Source organism: Eucyclogobius newberryi, unplaced genomic scaffold, assembly GCF_026437365.1.
Source record: "Eucyclogobius newberryi isolate DKJ021-1_F unplaced genomic scaffold, fEucNew1.0.hap1 SCAF_19, whole genome shotgun sequence".
NCBI classification, from domain to species: Eukaryota; Metazoa; Chordata; class Actinopteri; order Gobiiformes; family Gobiidae; genus Eucyclogobius; species Eucyclogobius newberryi.
The window spans coordinates 14,673,164-14,697,820 of NW_027315823.1; the positions used below are offsets into that span (position 1 = coordinate 14,673,164).

Sequence of the window (24,657 nt, forward strand, 5' to 3'; positions counted from 1 at the left end):
ACATTTATATCAGTATGTTTTATTTTACATATACATTTGACACCTATATGATGTGGCAGTTAAAAGTCACATACTGCCACTAGTGGTTCGACACTTTAGTTGTGTTAAATCTCATATAATCTGTAAAATACAACAGTTCCATCCATTGTGATGAAATGAGCATTACAACAACAAAAACACATCACGTTTTCACGCTGATGCACCCATGAGGCAGGAAGCAGAAAGAACTATCAAACATGGCAGAAAGATTGTGAACGTGTCATTCATAAGGGAATGTTTTTTTCGGTCATATATTCCCAAAACACCAGTGTACAACATAAGTCTATTGCCTGTGAGAGAATTCATGCTTAAATCCATCCCATTTATGGTTGGACCAGATATCAGTACTAATATCGATATGAGCTTTTTTATACAGTATACTAGTATAGGAATATAATAGCACCGATATACCATACTTTTTGGACTTTAAGCCGCTACTTTTTCCCCACTCTTTGAACCCTGCGTTCATTATAACAGTGCGTCTAATTTATAGATTTTTACTGGCCAACGGCCACCAGGGGGCACTCTACCAGGAAGCGTAAGCGTTTGACACGATGTAGAAGACGACGTCAGTGGAAGCTCTGTCCAAGGGACATGTCGTGTTTTCTATATTTTAAGCTTCAAAAAGTATGTGTTCAGACCAATATTCACGGAGGAATTACTTTGATGAAGAGGTGAAACTAGAGCATGCACATGCGATATACAGCGATCTGCAGCATGAAACCAAAATTAAACTTTCTTGGCCAGTCCTGACTCGCGGGTCAAAAGACAACATGTGCAAATAACGTTAGACATGAATCAAATAAATAAATAATTTGAAAATTCACATATTTAATAATAATAACTACAAATGGGACATGCTCATCAGTACATGTCAGACCTTACTTAATTCCTTACCTGCTACACTTGTGTTCCTTCATTTGCATTTGTCTTTTTATTAAATTAAGAAAACCCAATGAAGCCAAGAGATGGCAGGAATATTATGATCAGGAAAATACAACAAATAATATAAACTGTATCTCAGATAGATAGGTTGGGTTTGAAATAATTTTAATTTTGAAATAAAAGTGAAAGGTGCATTTGTGAACTTTAGATTGTTTCTTAAATACAGCTATCAGCATCAGTAACAGCAAAACAAATATAAAAAAATAACAATTATAAATCAGTACTGATACTGAAATTGATACTTATTTGAGCTGGTATTGTGTTGATACTGACAATTTTTTTAAATTGGACTTGATCTTTATCAGACCCAGGACAGTATGAGTGTGTTATTTAGTGTTGAAACTTACATTCTGTTGTATCTTTGTACCAAATTTGGTTTGAAATGTTTGAATCCTGACACTAGTATAGACAAAAGAAAATGATAACAAACCATCCTTATTCCCAATGTCCTTCTTAATGACACAGTAATGGAAACATATTTTACAATAAGAGGAAGCCGGCTGTTCTACTGTTTCTCTTCGCTCATCAATCATCTCCTGTAATTACAGCCATCAACTTTAAATGCCAAAACCATTCATCTCGTTCCTGTACAGCCCCCTCCGCGGGTTCAGATGTGTAAATGAACTAGATCCAGGGCAATTGTAACAAGTTCACGATAAAATGTTCCAAATGACATGAAGAGGTGGAGGAAGATGTGTCCCCGGATGCTAATTGGGTAACAAAAGCAGCGTCGTGCCACCTGCCAGCTCTGCCCGAATGATTACTGGGGCGTTAAAAAGATTATAACGGAAGGGTTTGGGGCACTAATGCGTAGACAGTGAGCACATGTCCGTTACTATTGAATTTAATGGAAGTGTAAAGGTCAAGGTGGCTACATGTTGTAAAAAGAAGGTTATGTAATGTTAAAGGAAGAATTGATGATCACATTGCAACTTCCGATTTTAGTTCAACTAGTTCATGTATTACTCACTTTTGCAGCGCTTTTTAGAACTTTCAGAAGCCAGCGCGAGTTTAACAGACAAAGATAACAACTACAGAGGCGAAACTCAAACAAGCACTCACTGAGCTTTAGAGGAGAGGCAGAGGAGGCAGAGAGCATTAGTGATGCACAGGTTGTAGGGTCAAGAAATTCTCATTTCATCGTGGGCAGGTTATAAAATTTGCGTTAAAACCAAGTGTATCTTTGCATTTAGAGGCGTGAATATGAGTCAGATTGTGGAAAAAAAAACTGCATTTTGAAGCTTAAACTACAAAGAACACGTCTGAACTACTGTCCCCTCGGTTATTGATCTCTGTCTGGCTCTGCTCCTGGGCTTGTACTGAGCAAGTTAGTGAGCGAGAGAGAGAGAGTGAGGATATGAGAAAAAGAACCATTACATGTTGTCAACGGTGTAGAGCTTTTAGGTACGTTTTCAGACTGAATCGAAACGGTCCAAGTCCAAATAGGCTACGCGGCATTTCAACCATGCAACTTTTTTTAAAGGATGTATGGCAGATCGAATTGAAAAAGTCGCTGCCTTGGTGTGGAGCAGGCCGTGCCGGGTCAGAGAACGCCAAAATTGCGGGACCCGGGGGGTTGGAATAAAACCCGACCCGTGCAACACTAGAAAGCACCATCTGTTTGGGGAAAACCTGTTGCTTCTCCTCTTTTTACTCAGCCTTGCGCTCTCTTTCTTATTTTGCCAGTGAAAGCTAAAACACCCGTTTAATCCCGCCAGGTGTTAAAGCACTTTCAAAAGCAGAGACGTGAGAATAAGTCTGAAGAGGTTTGATGCTGGAACAGTAAACGTACTGTTTGTTATTTTAAAATATCCACATTTTTCAAAGATAAATCACATGGAAGAGATTTATTTTAATTAATTCATTAATTTTCTACCGCTTGTTCCCTTTCGGGGTTGCGGGTAATTGGAGACTATCCCAGTGACTTCGGACCTTAGGCGGGGTACACCCTGGACAGGGGCCAACTCGTCACAGGGCCAACAGACATAGCCATAGACACTCTCAGTCATTCACTAGGGCCAATTTTCCAATTTTACCTAACACATGCATGTCTTTGGACGGTGGGAGGAAGCCACGGTAACACGGGGAGGACATGCAGACTCCACCCAGAGAGATCATGTGATGTTGGCCTGGTCCGGGAATCGAACCCATGATCTCCTTCTTGGGAGGCAAGAGCACTGATGATGCAATGATGGGCAGACAATTTCATTCCATAACAATAGTCACACTGATCGTCCACAGCACAATTTTGTTCACCAGTCAATGTCTTGGAGAAACAAATTGGTATCGGTCCGCCCATTACTACTGATAGTTCCATTGAATTTTGTTGCTTCTAAAATTCTTATCATTATGGTGCAAACACATGACATTTTGAAACTCCATCTTCCAGATCTCAAACTTATATGCTGTTAAATGCAAAAGACAAAAACATACTTTCCTTTTAACCCACCAATTTCACAGCGTTTCGTCAAGGAACGTGTAATACTATAATTATCTATAAGGTTCCTACACCAGCCTTCCTATGTGGCCTTCATGTAATGACTGTTTCTCATTTTTGCTGCTCTCTGTCTATATCTACACACCCACCTTTTCCCTCTCGTCTCCTTGTTCCCCGTGGCAGCCCCATTTTTAACCCAGCTTTATCTTCCCCTCTCGGTCCAAAGCCACCCATAGCCTCAGATCTCAACCCAACCATGTATAATTGATTCTTTAAGGGCTACACTTTCTCCAGCTCTTTTTGGCTCTGCTCAATATCCGCCGCTCAAGTTTATCACGGAAAATGCTTTATTAGATGCTGCAGAAGGATCAGACGGACATATAGGACATTCCAGTATTTTGCCAATAAAAGGTCAACCTTCTTTTGTACTTTGATCACCTGTAGACTTGTCTTAGAGCCATCCTCCACAGTTTGAAAAGATAAGGCGCATTTAAACACCCTTGAAAATAAACAGTTTTTTTGTTATAATCTAAGTTAACAGGCTGGCATAAAATTAAGACCAAATCCCTAATATGGAACCATTTAGAACAGATGTTAATGGATTGTAGGTGGCAGATGGTAGTATAAATATATTTGATTTGATAGATACTGCCCCTTGAAACGTAAGGTTTTTCAAGGTAGCCAGTTTACTTTGCTCATATCAACCCTTTAATCTATTTAATGTACTATATACTATTCTCTCCAAATAGTTTCCCGTGTTTGACCCACCCACACTACTGCTGCAATGTGGGGGCTGACAATAGAAAGCCCATCCACAGTGAGAACTCCCAAACTTCACAGGAATTTGAGGAAGAGAAACTTTTTCACTCATCATGACTTTACTGCACTGTTAGAATGGTGTTTATGGCATTGTCCAGTTTAAAATGTAGTGACAGATTAACCAATATATTTAGGATTAGCTTATTGGCAATCGGCATTAATTCTCCTTAGGTTGATCATGTATAAGATAAGTTATCTGTTGTTCTGTTATTATTCACTTCTGTACCTACTTTGTGTTTTTTGAGAATTTCCCCATTATGGGACAAATAAAGGCTTATATTATCTTATGTGTGTTGGCCTACCTGCTGCATAAATAAACATAAAGCTTAATTTTAACTACAAAGCACGAAACTGATCTACACTGGTTTCTTCTAGACCCTTCCAGTGTTTGAAAGCAAAACGCCAAGTTCTATTTGCCCGGTCTGATTCCAGGAGTTAGAACTAATGCGGTTTCAATGGGTTGAGTTAGCATCAGTCTCCAAACAGTGCAAACTATGAAACAGTTTTGGTGACTAACAACCACTAAACCACTTGTGAGTAACACCAACATTGCCAGATGTAGATGTTTTTTGTGTCGTCTATCTGGTGTTATTCTGAACAAATCTTACTATTTATAATAACTAACCCTTAATTTGCCTCAAAAAAGCATGAACAAAGACTTAATCTCTAATGAACAAATAGTGTATTAAGCATAATTCAGGCTTATCCATCAATCCATCCATTTTCTGCCGCTTATCCGGGGCCGGGTCTCGGGGGCAGCAGTCTGAGCAGGGACTCCCAGACTTCCTTCTTCCCAGACACTTCCTCTAACTCCTCCGGGGGGGATCGCGAGGCGTTCCCAGGCCAGCCGAGAGACATAGTCTCTCCAGCGTGTCCTGGGTCTTCCCCGGGGCCTCTTCCCGGTGGGACATGCCTGAAACACCTCCCGAGGGAGGCGCCCAGGAGGTATCCGAAACAGATGCCCGAGCCACCTCAGCTGGCTCCTCTCGACGTGGAGAAGCAGCGGCTCTACTCCGAGCTCCCCCCGAGTGGCCGAGCTCCTCACCCTATCTCTAAGGGAGCGCCCAGCCACACGGCGGAGGAAACTCATTTCGACCGCTTGTATCCGCGATCTTGTTCTTTCGGTCACTACCCAAAGCTCATGACCATAGGTGAGGGTAGGAACGTAGACCGACCGGTAAATAGAGAGCTTTGCCTTTCGGCTCAGCTCCTTCACCACAACGGTCCGATGCAGTGACTGCATCACTGCAGCCGCTGCACCGATCCGCCTGTCGATCTCACGCTCCATCCTTCCCTCACTCGTGAACAAGACCCCGAGATACTTGAACTCCTCCACTTGGGGCAATAATTTTAGTAACTACTTAATTAATGTCATGGTTAGGCGTTAGGGTTAAGAGTTAGGTGTTAGGATATTAGGTAAGTAGTTACTAAGCCTGAAACATTCTTAACAATCTATTTGTTTACTATGAAGTCAGTCTTTGTTCATGCTTCACTAAGGCAGGAATAAGTGTAGTTAGCATAAAGTGTTACCTAATAGCCTTCAAATCAAAAGTTGAAGTTGGATTGGCCAAGTGACAGTTATGAAATAACAATGACATACCTGCGTTGTGTAGTGCTCCATTGCATACATGCAGTGAGTGACACCAGTATCCTTCTATGTCCAATGCTACTCTCCAAGCCAAGAAAACTTGTTGCAGACGCTGTCCTTCTGCCCACAATGCCTCAAAGTCTTCTTTTTTTTTGGTCTGAGTGGCCTTCAAGAGGAGACTTTCTTCATTAGCGATGAATCCATTACTCAGCGACTAGCAAATTAATCCATGTCGTAAGAGCTCAATAGCAATAGTAAGTTGATTGATTTAGCCTCTGCCCGGACAGAGATGGGCGATGGCAAAATCAGCAATGGGCCAAACAACAAGTCTAGACTTTTAAAGCATGAAGAAATGCTATGAAACATTAATCTATGCTCTGTCACTTCTTGTTGTAAAACACGCTGAAGGCAGTTTAATTTTCCCACCTAAAATGTGTAACCACGACTGCTCTGGAGTTGACTGATATGGCACGGCAGCCTTTTTGCACCAATCTCCAATCACCATTCATCAAATTGACATATTTAACTCAATTACTAGCTTCGATTGAATGGAATTTGGCTATATTTAGACCACATACCAAATAGCGCCGGTTAAAGACGTTAATACCAAACAAACATATCACATAAGCCAAAATGTTTAAGAAATCTGAGCCCGGAGGCGATCTTGAGTGCCTGCTAGCTACATAACCCATCAGACAAATACAGTTAGCAGACAACACATCCTCTACACACTACAAGTCTCAAATTCGGCTTGAGTGAAAGCTCCACGTCTACATTTTTTTCACACAGCCCGATATGGTGTTAGTGCTGAAACGTGATCCAGCGACAAAGGATCCTCAAAAAAAGCTCTCCGTATCGATTCCAGCTCTTTGGCGACACTTCAGAGTAGCACCAGAGCCGGCCAGGAGAAGGTCAATGGAGAGCTGAAACGGAGCCAATGGTTCAATCGAATTATAATGGTAATTACGTAAGCGTCTGGGTTACGCTGTGATGGGGGAAGTGACTAAACAGGCTGATGGGATTTACTTAAGGATTTGTGGTAATATATTCAACACATCACGCTTGCAGTCCACCACCGTGCTTGGTTTAAAGAGCTTTTAACCACTCTATGGATTTGTGCAAAGACATAAAGTCCATACCTCCCCTGGCGGGTCTGATGTTTGTGTCAGCATTCCAATCAAATGTGAACGACACGTCTCAAATGGACAGGAAAAAAGATCTTGAAAAAATGTATTGGTGTAGTCAAGGTTTGAATGCCATCAAAGAAAAAACAAAGAAAAACTTTATTCTAATATGGCGGTATTTCAAAGAAGTATTTAATTATGTCCCTTAATGTATTTGTGTAGCCTCTATTCTCTTAATTGTATTTGTTGATCCGAATATCCAGAATATGCAGATATTTACACTTAGTTTCATTCATCATTCACTATTTTTGTTTATTTCTTTACATTGCAGCTGGTTGTCTAAAAGAAACAAGAGGTTTCCAACACTTCCAGCTCTCTTTCACCCAGAATTCACTGCAGTTTACAGAACAGTACTTTTTAGGGAGTCGTTAAGTCAGTTCATGTGTTGATGGCGTTTTAGCCAGCTCCTGCCATTTTGGAACGCTTCATTCATTCAACTGAAACTTTATGAGACTATTTCTTTGAGTTGTTTTGCTCCTATTCATCTTTTGGACATTGTGTCTTTTAAATGTAGTCCTGTTTTAAATGGGTTTATGATGTGTGCTGCAGACCACTTCAGCCCAGGTCACCCTTGAAACACCGTGTTTTCAAATAATCCATGTACTTAGATATTATAAAGATTTATATGGGTCAACAGCATAAAGGGGGGGATATGGAACGAAGATTTAATAATGATAACATAATGATACATCAGCTTTATGAATCGCTTTTCAAGGTAACTTAATGACACATTACATAGATAAAACATGCAATAAGGACAAAATAGGGAAAACATCATAGCGTCATTAGTGGCAATTGCAGGCTTTTAGAAGAGCTGTTTTTTGGAAAGTGTTCATAGAGAGTGAGCTCCTGATTTGAAGGGGGAGTGAGTTCCAGAGAGTGGGGTCAGCGATGGCGATGGCTCGGTCCCCCAAGGTCCGGTGCTTCGTTTTCACACTGCTTAGTTTTAATAGTGCGAATAAGGAGGTTTGAGTCTGCTGAAAGGAGGCGGCCGGGGGGACGGTGAGGCTGGAGGAGGTCAGCGAGGGGGAAGGAAAGGCTGGTTGTGGAGAGCTTTGTAGGTGATGAGAAGGATTTTGAAGTTTATCCGCTGTTGGATGGGGAGTCAGTGGAGCTGTTGGAGGACAGGGGTCATACGGTCACATGGGCGGGTGTGGGTGAGGAGTTCAATCTGGGAGTGAATCGTGAGTGTAAACGTGCCTTTTTACATATCATACTCTTTCTTTTATCTATAAATAGTTGTTTCTGCATGAACTCCTGTGTCGTTATAGTCTTGTAAGTACATTTTGTGTCAGATACATATGTAGACCTTTTTAAATTGACTAATGGAGCAGCAGGGCATGTCTTTACTCAAACAAGAATTGCTTTAGTCGATTACAGCCCTAGTTTACTATAACAGTCAAAATATGTTGGAAAAAGTAGAACAGATTACAGCATTACATACATAACACGTGATTGGTTAAGCCTTTTAAAGACACGACAAGCATTCTTGCAACCCCATTCTAAAAGCGGACACGAGGGTATTTGGTTAGTACACTCACCTCAAAGTAAGAATGTCACAGGTTTGATACTTGCATATACAATCCTACAGCTTGTAGTCTTGGAATTTCTGTGTTATAAAGCTCATGATCTTGACACAATTGCAAAAGTACTTTCAAACCGTTAATTTTCTTGAAAAAACAGCTACAAGGGAAAAAAAAAAGTCTTCCTTGTAATCAAACGACAACCTGTATTTCTATGATAGTCGTGTTATTGTAACTGAAACAGTTTCCATTGTGTCTTTTGACTTCAATGCACCATATGACCAGAACGCTAGCTTCCCACTGTTCCCATTTCACTTTCTCTACCACATGCCGTCTCCTTTGTTCTGTGGTTCCAATTCTTTGTGTGAAACTCTCCCGTGACTCAATTTGACGTTCCTGTCAGAGTTTTTCCTGAGGGATTGCAGACAGCAAGTGAGGGAGTTCACGTCCACGTTGAAAAGGAATAACTTAAAGGTTGCGACATCAATCTCCCATCAATATTATCTACATCAGGTCTGCAGAGATGTGGAGTGAGGTAGACAGCTCAATCAGTCTAAGCTGAGGCTGAGGATGTGTTTATCATAGACAGGTAATAGCATTGATTACACAGACAAGATATTTCCCAACTTAAAAACATGATGAGTGAATAGTTAGGAGATCTAGGTCTGAAGTATGTACATTACAGACTTAGGACACTACAGTACTGTGGAAACCCCCTCTCAAGCGGTCACTCATATCTCAACACTCAACACTCATCATTCAAGTCCCCATGAATAACTACTTCAGTACAACTTAAAGAATAAAAATAAGATACCCAGATACTATTTGATACTATGTGATGTGTACGTTCAGGGGCGGCAGGTGAGGCAGTGCCACCAGTCATCTTGGGAAGAGAAAACGGCAATAAGACTAAATAAATGCTTAATATGATTTACATATTTTTCTATTTTGTCCTAATTGGGTGATCGACCGGTATCGGCGGGCCAGGCGGACCAGGCGGACCAGGCGGGCCAGGCGGGCCGCAGCTTTTGCTGTCGCAGAGGCAAAAACCCAGGGCTGGGAGGAGTTTGGGGAGGCCATGGAGACGGGCTTTTAGCTAGAGGGCCGTCTTCCCGTTTTTTGGACGGGGTATTTTGACATGTGGACGGACATTTTTGAGTGCAAGGACGGTGTAATTTTTATTAATACATTTTAGAAAAGGGAATATCATCATTAAATCGGGCCGGGAAGCGTTTGACGATAGTCCGCCGTGGTCCGCGCGCCATGACAGTTTACTGTTTACAAGTGAAAATTTGCATGCTGCGCGCTGATTGGTCGACAAAGTTTGTGTGCTTGGCTCTGATTGGCTGCCGAGCCGTGGTCTGGAAAATGCCGAAGCTCCATGTTTGCCGAACCTCCACGGCCAAATACTATGTAAAATACGGCGCGATACACGGCTCCTGAGTGGCAGAGTGTGATCTGCACGGCCGAGAGGCGCAGGCGGTGCGAGAGTATGGAAAGTCAATATGATACGAGAGGCGTGCGGGCGCCGCACGCAAGCGTCAAAAAAAAGGTTGTGATACACATATTGGCTTTCCATAATTTTCCAAGGAAATTTTTTTAAGCCCCCGGACAAAATTATTTGGACGGGTGTTTTCAAATCCTAGCTAAAAGCTATGGAGAAGATAAGATATGCCTTTAATTGTCCACACATGGGACAATTTCGGTGTTGCAACGCAAGTAGATACAGGAGAAAAGAACGGAAAACTTATAGGAAGATTCTTAATAAGGAATAGAGGGAAAAAAATAAAATCAAAAGATAAAATAAAATAAAAATAGCTAGCATAAGACAGAATAATACTAATAATTGTGGTAAAGTAAACACTCTTATTTACATCAGTTATATGCACATGAATATGACATTATTGCGTATGAGTATGACAGTAATTACACATGAATATGACGGTATTGCACATGATTAAGTCAGTATTGCACATGATTAAGTCAGTATTGCACATTGGTATGACTATCGGCCCCAAATAAATTGTGGCAAACCATCCGGCGCCTCAGGAGGGGGAAGCAGTGCGGGTGGAGGCCTGCTGACCTCGACTGGGGATGTCGTCGGACGGTGGAAGGAATAATTTGAAGACCTCCTTAATCTTACTGTCACGTCTTTTGAAGAGGAAGCAGAGACTGGGGACTCAGACGCTAGCTCGTCCATCACCCAAGCTGAAGTCACTGAGGTTGTTCGCAAACTCCCCGGTGGCAGGGCTCCGGGGGTGGATGAGATCCGCCCTGAGTACCTAAAGTCTCTGGATGTCTTGGTTGACACGTCTCTGCAACATCGTGCCTCTGGACTGGCAGACCGGGGTGGTGGTTCCTCTGTTCAAGAAGGGAGACTGGAGGGTGTGTTCCAACTACAGAGGGATCACACTCCTCAGCCTCCCGGGTAAGGTCTATTCCAGGTACTGGAGAGGAGAATCCGACCGATAGTCGAACCTCGGATTCAGGAGGAGCAGAGTGGTTTTCGTCCCGGTCGTGGAACACTGGACCAGCTCTATACCCTCCATCGGGTGCTCGAGGGTTCATGGGAGTTTGCCCAACCAATCCACATGTGCTTTGTAGATCTGGAGAAGGCTTTCGACCGTGTCCCTCGGCGTGTCCCTCTGGGGGTGCTCCGGGAGTACGGGGTCCGGGGCCCTTTGCTCAGGGCTGTCTGGTCCCTGTATGACCGGAGCAGGAGCTGTGTTCGCATTGCCGGCAGTAAGTCAGACCTGTTCCCAGTGTTTGGGGACCACAGGATCTCATCTCTGCTGTTTGCAGACAAGAGTGTTTTGTTTTCTAATTGTCAGGACAAAGAATATTGTTCACAGGTGAGAACCCTCAATGAGTCAATCTGATATTATACCACATCTGAACAGACCCGAGCCTCTCACGGTCTGTCTCTGATCCAAAATAGCATCTGACAGTGCATGGAGCTCATGGCATCAGAGGAAGGCTGATGTGAGTCAGAGTCAGAATGAATCATTCTTGTATTATTATTGTCTTGCATTGTCTGATTTACAAATCTGGTCAAGAAATTTACCAACTACTTTTGACCAAAGTCAAATATGGAATGTATGGATTTAGAGGCATAACTAGGGATGTATACCGCTACGACGGACCGGATCTGGACTTGTAAAAACGTTTCGGTTCAGGTCCAAAAAAAACGAAACCCCGGTGATTCGGCTCTGGACTCATTAAAAATCTACCACTCACATTCTATATCCTTTACGTTCTAGAATCTAAACCATCCTAAACCTTCCATAGATTGCGAAATTCGCGCTAGAAAAGACGTAAACACTGACATCGCTGTCAATATCATGACCTCATGGGCTTTGTAACACCAAAGCAATGGAAGGAGTACTTTTACGGACTACGACAGAGTCTGAGGACTACGACAAAGTCTGAGGAATAAAGTCTGGCGGTAATGCAACACTTGGATGCCAACCGCCATAAAACAACAACAACAACAACATCGCTGTCAATGGCGCGCCCGGAGCCATCAGCGACGCACGCGTCTTCCCCGCGGCAGAAGTTGAAGCCGGCGCAATGAGTTTAAAGACGCGAGAAACCGAACATTCTGGAAGATCGCTGGCTTTATTTGAACCGTGCGTCGCCGCTTGTGCCGCTCCGTGAGTTAGTTTAACGCTTGTTAAAGGAGCGGGTTGTGCTTTGGTTTGGGTGTAAATATTGTAACTTCTCACTCAGGTCAGTAATGCTGGTTTAGTGCTCACAAGTTGTCACTTTATTTCTTGAACAGAGTTGGTTACTGTTGGCCGTAACCATGGTGATGGAACAGGAACATCAAAAACCACCTCGTCTCCTGAGCCGGCTCTTAGCTCCGCCCCAGAGACCGCACACACGCACTAGAGACTAGGGTCGCTACAATATGAATAAAATAACTATTATGTTGTGGTGTAGCATTTATTTAGGTGGGTTGATGTGCCAGATACATATTTATACATCTAAGTAAATACTAAGTCAAAGTAATATTGTTTAATTGCTGGATTCATTAATTGGAGCTTATATTTTGTAATAGTATTTGTATTCTACAGTTGTTAAATATGGTCTTGTGTTTAATGCTCTTAATATGATGTATTGTGTGTAGTGTAAAATATTTTCATATTCTATTTTTGATACTGCTAAGTTGATTGATTTATAGTGGTTCGAGTTGACTTTAATACTAGTTTTTGAAGGTTTTTACATGACTTTGATGCCAATGGATCTGCAAAATTAAAGAGTGGAAATGTATCTAAAGGCATTAAACTTCAAGTGTGGGAACAGCCCAGTCAAACCAGTAATACACTTGACAAACATAGTATCAGCTGAAACAGCTGCCCCAATACCAATACTCAACATGCTCTTGTTCAGAAGTTGTTCCTCTAGTAAAACACATGAATGTGTGTTAGCTAGCAGCTTGTGATTTGTAAGTTGTAACTTCTGTTAAAAAACAGTGAATAAACCAGATAAATTGAGTTTATTTCAGTCTGCAGTTAAGCCTCGTGTTTGATAGTCGTCCTTGTTCATGTGTCTTCAACTTAATTGAGCCAAGTAGCTTGTGTTATGCTGTTATAACATCATGCAAAAATGGCATGAGTTCAGCCGGACTCATTAGGTCCGGACCTGAACCTAAACCTCTGGATTCGAATCCGGACTTGAACCTGAACGTGGGTTTAGGTATGCATCCCTAGGCATAACTGAGGCATACTGTGCAAATCTTCATGCTTCACTTTGTGAAAGTAATTAGAAATCGGTTGTTGAACATTGTCATTCAAGACTGTTCAGTAATAATCTATATTTCCCGGTCCAAGTTCTTCACAACCCAAACCCGCTGAAGCTGATATAAATCTCTGGATACAGTGTCCAGAGGAAACACCACAAAGCCTTCTCTGTCAAGGATATAACTATAAATAGCACCAGCTGTTTACCTTCTCCCTCTGCTTCTCCCACTTGACTTCACTGACAGGAAATGAATTCAGTCGATGAAAATAACCAACCACACTTGTTGTTTTTGCATCATTCTAATATCTTAGTCATTTTCAGGGCAACGCTTTTGCCATCTTCTTGTATCTGCAGATATGTTATTGCTTTGCCTGAAATGTTCCATAGTATGGAATTAAAATGTATATCTCTGGATGTATATCTCTTACAATAATAATGCATGTTTTTCAAGGTACTTTTAGTGTCAAGTAATTGAATAAATACCATGGAGACAAGCAGACCGGACCTTTCACCATAAAATGTATAAATTGTATTAATAATAGCTAATTGTACCAAAAATGTCATCGTTTTGGGTTATTTGTGGGTTTCCGATTAATAACAATAAGTAATAATGTATTTTGCTCATTCAAAAGATGTGATCATTTGAATTATTAATTGCTGTGGCAACAATGCTTGGTATTATGTTAATTATCTTATCTTCCATTAAATCATCTTTCACTGTACGGGATGTTCTTTAATAAGTTCCAAGGCTGTGTCCTCAGTCCGAGCCAAAATCATTCATAGTCAGTTATGTCCAGTTTCCAAAAGTCCAGAATGTCTGGCCTCATCAAGACTGCTGGCCTTGCACGTTTTGACTGTATGTGAAGTTTTATTAGTGGAATCAGCCTCCATTGACTCAAAAGGAAACAAGCAGGAGGAGGCTCCGCCGGGCCAAGACATTTAATTTAACCAATAAAAACACAAAATTATAATCATATTTTTTGCCAAAAAAGTTTGAGAATGGGGCTTTAATTATCATGGCTCCTTGTTACATTTTTGCACCAATTAAAAGTCTTTGTTTGTGAAATTGTGTTAACTGAAAATGACAATAAAGCTTATCTTGATTTCCGACAAAGCAATAAAATGTCAACGGAGAGAGAAAGAATCCTCCACTAGAATAAACACAAAGAGACATTTAAGGCATCCACAATATACTATTTAATATTTAATAATATAGTTATGACTCTCTAATACCCATGATGCCCCATGTTGTTATTAGATAAACAATTGCAAACATTTGTTTACTACAATGTAATAAAAAGCTTTTGGTGAGACGCTGCACGACAGAAAAAAATCGAAACATTAAAAAACATTACCGACGATTTTGTTCAGACAATTTCCACATCTTTATTTGGGGCTGATTTTCCATTTATTATCAGCCCTCTTAAGTTAAACACACTTCCGAGGAGCGCAGAATGACAGGAGTTGAATGCTAATGGGGTCACAGACAAGGGTAAAGACTAAGTGAACATTAGTTATCAAGCACAGTGTCCTTGAGGAATTGTAGGACATTTGATGAAGGTGTTTTTAAATAATGAGCGGTACATGTTGTGCGCTCGTGATTGGACACAATGCCAGATCTGCACCGACACTGCAGACGGTTAATTCATTCAGCTGGAGATTCCAGAGCATTACCACAGGAGTCTTCAAAAGTCACAGGAGACGAGTTCTTCAAAGACTGTCGATCTTTGCGCTTCATTTTTAATCTCCATCAATACAGGGATGAAATAGTGTGACGCCTCCAGACTCTGATGTCTTATGCTGTACATTTTGTAAACTACGACACACAAATGAATGTTTATGACAATGTAACATCACAACGATTAGCCGATGAATATTCATACAATGTATGCAGGCAGTTTTTATGTGCTCCAATAAGGTTCTTTCCGATGTTCTAAACAAAGGCTGGTACCGGAGAGAGCTTTTTTTGTCTCTTTTTGCTTGATAACGATATTCAGACGACTGCAAGTCTTGATCGAGGTTCAAGTCAAGCACAAAACATGAATGAAGCATAAAATTAACCACTACAGGGAAGAAATATAAACTTATACTGGCAGATTATCACTTAACGTTTCCGTCTCATTTTAATAGTTTTAATTATCGATGATAAAACAACAACTGTGATATTATTCATGTTTCTCCACATCGCCCACCTCTACTGCACACATTATACAATACTTAAAATTTAAACGCGTATCTGTTATACATTTAAACTCCTTGCGTGCACACTGGGGTTGGTGTGCAGAACCTGGGCTCTAAAGCCGGGTGCCCGCTGTAGGATGTTGGCCATCTGCGACAAAACGGTTCTGACTGTGGGGAAACTCTTCAGTCTTGGCTCAAAAGATTCAACTAAGAGCTGTCCAAAGACGAGCTGAGATTTGTATCAAGCACGTCGGATATTTTGGAACCTCGGTGGCAGAGTGAGCGCTCCTCTCTGCGTCTGCCATCGATCTCTGCCAAACATGTGACCAACAGTTAAAACCAGCACTCCTCAAAGTAACAGCAAAAGTGCTCCGCCGTAAAGACCAAACTCCTTCTATTTAATTTAGTCACTTCTGAATAACTTCTTGTAACACAAAAAAGGTTCACGGAAGTTTCATTGAAGGAATTGGTTCAGCCACAAAATATTCTGGATGTGTAAAGCACAGTTTAGCCTTTTTAATTTAAATGAGAGTTTGATCGAGTTGGCCATAAGAATTAGTAATCAATAATGCAGAACCTAGGCTGGTATTCTCCTGGTTTGAGCCCTGATGTACGCTTGGGTTCGATCTTGTTCTAGACCTGGTTTAGTCTGTTTAAATCTGGTTTAAATCGAATCAAATCTGAGTCCAAATCTGATGTGACGTGTGTGTAAGTGTGAAGCACGCTAAAGAGGAGTAATCAGTTACCCAAAGCATATTAGGACAAGTCTACGATACAAATCCACAATGAATATGTATGTTATTCAAACTTTGTCCACTACTACGGCCAGAATCAGAATCAGAATCTGAATCAGAATCAGAATCATAAAGGGTTTATTGCCATTGTCAATGAACAGAATTCACAAACAGAGGAACTTGTCTTGGTGATTCGGTGCAACATAAAACAATGAACAATGAAAAAACAATGAACAATGAAAAAGACAAAAAGCTAAACAATTTAAATCTGCTATGGGATAAAAAATATTAGCTAAAAAAAAAAAAAATACAAATTAAAATTAAAAATAACCGTGTCATTCGCAGTTGCAATGTTTCTCACTGAAGCACAGTCTCTCACTGAAGCACAGTCTCTCACTAAAGCACAGTCTCTCACTAAAGCACAGTCTCTCACTGAGGCACCGTCTCTCACTGAGGCACCATCTCTCACTAAAGCACAGTCTCTCACTAAAGCACAGTCTCGCACTGAGGCACCGTCTCTCACTGAGGCACCATCTCTCACCAAAGCACCGTCTCTCACCAAAGCACCGTCTCTCACTGAAGCACAGTCTCTCACTGAAGCACAGTCTCTCACTGAGGCACCGTCTCTCACTGAGGCACCATCTCTCACCAAAGCACCGTCTCTCACTAAAGCACCGTCTCTCACGTCTCTCACTGAAGCACCGTCTCTCACTGAAGCACCGTCTCTCACTGAAGCACCGTCTCTCACCGAAGCACAGTCTCTCACTGAAGCACAGTCTCTCACTGAAGCACCGTCTCTCACTGAGGCACAGTCTCTCACTGAGGCACAGTCTCTCACTGAGGCACAGTCTCTCACTGAGGCACAGTCTCTCACTGAGGCACAGTCTCTCACTGAGGCACAGTCTCTCACTGAAGCACAGTCTCTCACTGAAGCACCGTCTCTCACTGAGGCACAGTCTCTCACTGAGGCACAGTCTCTCACTGAGGCACCGTCTCTCACTGAGGCACCATCTCTCACCAAAGCACCATCTCTCACCAAGGCACCGTCTCTCACTAAAGCACCGTCTCTCACTGAAGCACCGTCTCTCACCGAAGCACCGTCTCTCACCGAAGCACCATCTCTCACCAAAGCACCGTCTCTCACTAAAGCACCGTCTCTCACGTCTCTCACTGAAGCACCGTCTCTCACCCAGGACTCTTTCCACACCATTGGCCTTCTCTGCTGAGCCGTTTCATCCCTGTCCACTCCAGTCCCCAGCACAGCAGAGCCCCAAACCCAGTGCCTGGCACCGGCATCATGAGTAACAGCAGAAATGTGGGTACCTCAGCACATTAGAGGGTTAAACCATGTGCATTATAGGGCCATAGACTTTAATGGGCAGCAAGGGAGATAAGGCAAGGCTATAGAGAGGACACTGGATGCATACAGGGCAATGGATTTTCAATTTCGGATAGCCTTGTGCAATAAAATAGCAGGGCACAGGGGTATTCAAATACATGAAATGTGCCTTTGGAATAAAGTTTGTGCAAAACAAGGAAAATGTACAAAGAAGGTGCAAAATTGAGCAAAAGTGATTTCAAACATAGAAAATAATGTAATGAAAAACAATTCCAGGAAGTTTGTACGATTACATTATTTAAAGTTCAGAAATACATTATTTAAAGTTACTGAACATCACTTTAAGTACAGGACATATGCAAGGCTTGACGCTGTTGTTTTTCTAGTCTAAAATCAAAAACGTATATATCTAAATGGAATAACACACTGTACATCAACAAAGCCATTATAATTCCATTCTATTCCATCTTTAGTTTGATTGAATAACAATGCCAACATTTTATCAGTATATTTCTTGTGCCTACAATATATCATCTGTAACCATCATTGAAGGAAGAAAATCCTCTAATTGGACCAAAAATAGACAGCATTTCACTGCATGTTGCTACATCTCTGACAATAATTTCTGCTTTTTCTGCACCATGCCTACACAATCGGGTCAAGAGGGCACTTTCTTTATCAGTGCCTCAATCTGATGAAGCTGTGTGCAAGTGGTGAGGTCACACGGGCTGCAAGTAATAACTAAAGATGTGCAACAGATGGCAACAAGGCTCCTGGGCAATCTCCCAAAGCAATCCATTTCTAAAACAAGACGAGCAATGTAGCAGCAAGTGCAAATTATATACATCAGATCGACGATTTTCAATGAGAGAAATACTATACAGTGTGCGTTTATATGAAGCTACTATTGGTCAACATGAGTCTCAATATGCAGAGAGTACAGAGTAAAACATACAAAAGGGCAAAAAATGGTCAACTTTGAGGAGGAATTAATTTTCTAGAAGCGTCTTTTCCTTTCTAAGCAAATAAAAAGCAAAGAGCAGAACACCAGACATTCATATATCAACCTTCTTTTGCTGTGGATAGTACCTGGATGACGACACGGACATGACAACGGTTGATTCTGGCAAGCTTAATGTCCTGCAAGTTTGTTTGTGAACCCATGACAAAATGCGTTTTAATTTCGTATAAAACATCTGCAGCTTTGACGACGATGCCGCAATAAAAAGTGCAATTAAATAACCGATCTCAATTGTCCCACAGAAATCATATTAGAGAACAGCAACAGCTAATTTTCAGATGCTATCAATTACCTTCGTACAATTGCTCCTCACAATCTTTAGGGTCTTTTGGGGCATGAGGCAAAGAGCTTTGTGCAAGTTTAACAGTTATACAGACACTGGCCTGGAATTGTATCACACTCGACAATTTACAAATGCATTTCTGTTGTTTTAATTCATGCATATCTCAATTTCGGTTTAAAGCAGAAATTAGCCTGTTGACTCAAAATAGCCAAAACCTGCTAACACACAACCAACAACCCAGCAAGCCGGTGCACCATGAGCCACATGAAACTTTGAAGGACTCACCACTTTGAAGTCCTCGGCGTTGCACTCGGATCCTCTGAAGTAGCAGGAAAGCAGCATGTCCTTGATGTCGTGGCCCGTGCGGTCGTAGAACTCGCGCATGTTGAACGGGCGGGGCTTGTAGTTGTCAAAGTCGGCGCGCTCCTTCAGAACCTGCAGCACGTTCTCCTCCACCATGTGAGTGTCCCGGATCTCGTACCTGGAGACAGAACAGGCTATAATCACCACTTCAAAGCCACTGATATGAAGGATCTCTGAGGCATTAAGTGAAGTGATTGACGAATGTCACCAAGGGCTATGAATATAAACATCTGTGAATCTGTAAAATAGTTTTGAGGTGTCACCGGGCTCAACTATGGGACCCATGATATTTACTCTATATTACTTTTTTAATTTCCGAAAGGAATTTTAGGTGGAAAATTATTTAACATCCGATTTAACAATTTCTGGTGAACATTGTAAAAAAGGTGGTCATCTGGACACCGTTATAGAAATAAATAGCTGTTATAGTTGTAAGCCACAGCATGGAAAGACTTCACTAGCTCTGAATAATAAACCTATGCATAATGGATAGTAATTTGTTGACATGACCCTGACCTGTGGAGTGCCCCAAGGGTCAGTCCTGGGTCCCCTTCTGTTCAACCTCTACATGCTGCCGTTAGGTCAGTTGATACGCAGTGAAAATGTGTCCTATCACAATTATGCAGACGACACTCAGATCTATGTTTCACTATCGGCAGGTGACTATGGACCAGTGGATTCACTCTGTCACTGCATCCAACAGATCAGTGTGTGGATGCAAAACAACTTTCTCCAGCTGAACTCAGACAAGACTGAAATAATCGTTTTTGGCCCACAGAAACAAAGAGAAAGTGTTAGCGGTCACCTCCAGAGTCTCGCTCTAAAACCTACAAACCAAATTAGAAATCTGGGGGTAATAATGGACTCAGACTTGAACTTTAATAGCCACGTCAAATCAATAACATCAGCAGCTTTTTACCATCTAAAAAACATTGCCAAAATCAAAAATATACTGTCAAAACCAGATTTAGAGAGACTTATCCATGCGTTTGTCTCCAGTAGATTAGACTACTGTAACGGCCTGCTCACTGGCCTCTCCAAACGAGCTGTAAAACAGCTGCAGTACATCCAGAACGCTGCTGCTCGGGTCCTGACCAGAACCAGGAAGTATGATCACATTAGTCCTGTTCTCAGGTCTCTGCACTGGCTCCTGTGGCTCAGATAATAGACTTTAAAGCAGCTCTGCTTGTGTACAAGTCTCTCCATGGCCTAGCACCAAAGTACATCTTGGATATGTTAGTGCCATATGAACCATCTCGGACTCTGAGGACCTCAGGGACCGGCCTCCTGCTGGTGCCCAGAGTCAGGACTAAACATGGGGAATCTGCGTTTCAGTTTTATGCAGCTAAAATCTGGAACATCTGGTCTTCCTGAAGATGTGAGACAGGCTTCTATTCTGACAATGTTCAAATCTAAGCTAAAAACAGTTTTGTTTAGCTGCGCATATGACTGAAACATTTTTTTCTTTGCACTCTTCTCTTTTGTTTGTGATTTTATTAGTTTAGACAATCAGTTGGATTGATAATTTTTTTATTTAGTTAATTTTATTGTATTTCTGTTTCTGTAATTTCTTTGTGATTTGAATGCATTTTTCCTGTTGTGTGAAGCACTTTGAATTGCCTTGTGTATGAAATGTGCTCTACAAATAAACGTGCCTTGCCTTGCCTTGAATTTTGTACTGCTGCAAACATAAGCACAACTATTATTTTATGTGCCATATTTCAGCCACAGGTTCCTGCAGAGATTTATGTATGCATTTCTAAACTTCCTAACTGTAGGGCGTTTAAGGCAGTGGCAACTTCTTTCATGTGTTCCAAAAGAGAAATTGAATTGTCGTTGAATGTATGAATAGCTATTTTGGGTTTATAATCAAAAGTGAAAACCGGTTTAACACACATACACACAACAAACCCCAAACTGTAAATATGATCAAGTCTTGAAATGACAAAATATCATTGCTTAGAGTCTTGTGCTCAAGGGCAAGGCATTTTACCCACATCTGGTTAGACGTACTGGTGGAAAATTGTAGGCGTGGCTCATAAATGTCTATAGGAGTTTTTGTTTATAAGAGATCTTCTATTGAGAGTGTTTTTCAAACTTCCTACAAGTTATCTGTTCTTTTCCTCTGTATCTACCTGCGTTGCAACAATGAAATTTCCCCATGTGTGGACAATAAAGGATTATCTTATCTTATCTTAAATTGATAATCGTAATTGTTATGTGGACTATACGGACTGTAAAACGCAGAGACAGTAGCATCATAAAAGAAAAAATATACAAAATAATAATAAACTATTTGTAAGTATTCTATATCTAAAAGTCTTCATTCACCATATTTCAACCGTCATTTGATTGGCAACGTAGGCCCTATAATACAATAGAAATAATAGTTTGATTTTAGTCTCATCAAAAAATAAATCACTGACTAGTCGACTATTAAAATAATCCTTAGACAGAGATTTAGACAATCCTTAGACTTGACAAAAATACACATTTGCTTATGAATATACTGTTTGGTCATGCATTGACAGTCTCTTCCTCCCTTGCAGTGCTATAAACACATGGAGACCCAGCATATGTGTGACAACAGTCTAATTAGAATTCAATGTAAGACACAGAGAGAGCGAGCGAGTCTTGCACCTGCTCGCAGCCATTCACAAATACAAATTAACCTCAATTAACTGCAGCGACCCTGTTTTGGAGAGAAGGCAGGCCCCGCACTGACCCTACGCTCAACAATGGGCCATCAGCGGAACCAGCTCCCAAATTATGGAGTGCTAAGATTAACCACTCCTGACAGACACTTATGGGTATAATTTGTCAGACATGCACCGCCTGCTTATCACTGAGAATACTCCTGTAATGATTGTAAAATGATTTATTGAATTATGCTACAAAGTTATTTGTCAATTGGAGTTCTCAAAATAGGGTGTGCAACTGGTGCCATGTGGGATTCCTAAGTGATCATAGTAGTTTTTACAGATTTGAGTCCAGATTTGAGTTTTTCTTTCAGTTTTTTTGTTTGTTCTTTACTTCTTCATTTATTTATAGGCTTTCTGGTTTAATCCTGGTTTAATTCTATATAGATGCAGTTTGACATCCCTTCGGACAATCATCTTGTGATGCAACAATCTGCAACTAATATGCGTAGGTTCAATTACAATAAAAAATGTGCAATGAAATATTAACAATATTTATGTACTTTGTAATTTTTGTATTACCGTAAGTTGTTTTACTGGACCCAATGTGAATTGGTCCAAATCCCCCCAAATGCTTATTAAAAGGAAAAAAGCTATGTGCATCTTGTATCCTAGTGACTCTTACTATGGTTTAACATCCCAGATTGACATCATAACTTTTTTCACAGGGGCAGAATATTGATACATACAATACAGTAGAGAGAGGAGGGCCACAAACTGGAGACTAATTAAGTGAATCCTTCTAAATATTGCATTTGATGTTGGTTTGATGAGCCACTCCACTTTAAATAAGTAATTTAACATTAATATTTGGTATGTATCACATCAAATGTTTCTTATTTAGGTAATGATGGAAGATCAAGTAAAAATGTTGGTCATTTGGGCCAAAGGAGAAGGTGAATCAGTTGTTCCTCACACTCCACTGGTGCCGGTGCTGGAGATGGCGCATTAAGCAGCTCGTCCAAACGCCTCTCCAAGACCAATCCTGGTGAATCTCCTCAACTTCAAGGATAAAGTTAAGATTTTCAGATTCGCCAGAGAAAAGGGAGATTTGAAGTTTGGAGAAACCCCAGTTCACATATATCCAAATTTTAGTCCTGGGCTCGTTAAAAAACGCAGTGTATATGATGGTGCAATATCCCATCATAATGAGAGTGATCGTTGTGGGGAAGTCAAACTGTTTCCACTGCCCCAAAGAAGCCATTCTTTCAGGACACACAGGCTCCAGAATATAGGACATAACTTGAAAGTACCCTCTCATCACTACTTATGACTGGTACCGAATACTGCTTATGTGGAAATCTCAAGTTGTATTTTGCTGGATATCAGTCAACGAACAGGGTTAGTTTGGACGATATAGAGATCAGAGGCAGCAATCGGGGGGGGGTAAGATAATAACCATGCTTAAAAGTATATTTCATATGTTCTACAGATGATAATAGACTCCATTAGACTCATTAAAGGTTATCTGAATCCATTTAAAACACCTTTAAACATAATTACAATCTCGCAGATATTGATCCATGTGGATAAAGACATGGAGGTTAATATGGCTTGTAGGCAGGAAATGTTTGGTACTTATAGACTGCATAAGACAGGAGGAGGTGTGGCTTTATATATGGATAAAAATATGGAATGTCATATTGTAAAAATAATATCGATGAACATTTTGCAATGAAGGACATTTTTGAATGTATTACTGCAAAATATAATTGCAAGCTGTGTTTACAGAACACAACGATCTAACATTAATTTATTTAGTGAATAGATGGAAAGGTTGTTTAAAATGATGTAATAATATGTGCAGACTATAATAACTATTAAATAAAAAAGACACAAAAGAATTGAAGAATTCATGGACATGATGTTCACCATGAGCATGTATCCATTAATCACCAGAACTACTAGAATAACAGCACAGGATAAAAAAAATGTGTCATCATTTACCTTCTTCACGGTGCACGATGTCTATTGTAAAATAAGCAAAGAGGGTTTTTTAATAGAAGGGTTTAACATAACAATCAATAATGGCACTGAAGAATGAGTTAGCCACTCAAACCTGGGAATCTATTTAGGAACAGTCAGACGTAAACGCAGCTAACAATTCCTTTTCAGACATATTTACTGCCATTAATGAATTGAAGAACATGAAGAACATGAAGAAGAAGAACAAGAACAAGAAGAACAAGAAGAACAAGAACAAGAAGAACAAGAAGAACAAGAACATGAAGAACAAGAAGAACAAGAAGAACAAGAAGAACAAGAACAAGAAGAACAAGAAGAACAAGAACAAGAAGAACAAGAACAAGAAGAACAAGAAGAACAAGAACAAGAAGAACAAGAAGAACAAGAACAAGAAGAACAAGAAGAACAAGAAGAACAAGAAGAACAAGAACAAGAAGAACAAGAAGAACAAGAAGAACAAGAACAAGAAGAACAAGAAGAACAAGAAGAACAAGAAGAACAAGAAGAACAAGAAGAACAAGAAGAACAAGAAGAACAAGAAGAACAAGAAGAACAAGAAGAACAAGAAGAACAAGAAGAACAAGAAGAACAAGAAGAACAAGAAGAACAAGAAGAACAAGAAGAACAAGAAGAACAAGAAGAACAAGAAGAACAAGAAGAACAAGAAGAACAAGAAGAACAAGAAGAACAAGAAGAACAAGAACAAGAACAAGAACAAGAACAAGAACAAGAACAAGAACAAGAACAAGAACAAGAACAAGAACAAGAACAAGAACAAGAACAAGAACAAGAAC

The 24,657-nt window shown here is 40.7% G+C and overlaps 1 protein-coding gene across 1 annotated transcript in view; it reads right to left on the reverse strand.

Annotated features, from left to right (window-relative positions):
- asic1b (acid-sensing (proton-gated) ion channel 1b) overlaps positions 1-24,657 on the reverse strand; it is a 321,452-nt gene that overhangs the window by 273,861 nt on the left and 22,934 nt on the right. The window contains exon 2 of the mRNA XM_072451819.1: positions 19,122-19,317. Within this exon, the coding sequence (XP_072307920.1) occupies positions 19,122-19,317 (196 nt within the window). The remainder of the gene's footprint in view (positions 1-19,121; positions 19,318-24,657) is intronic.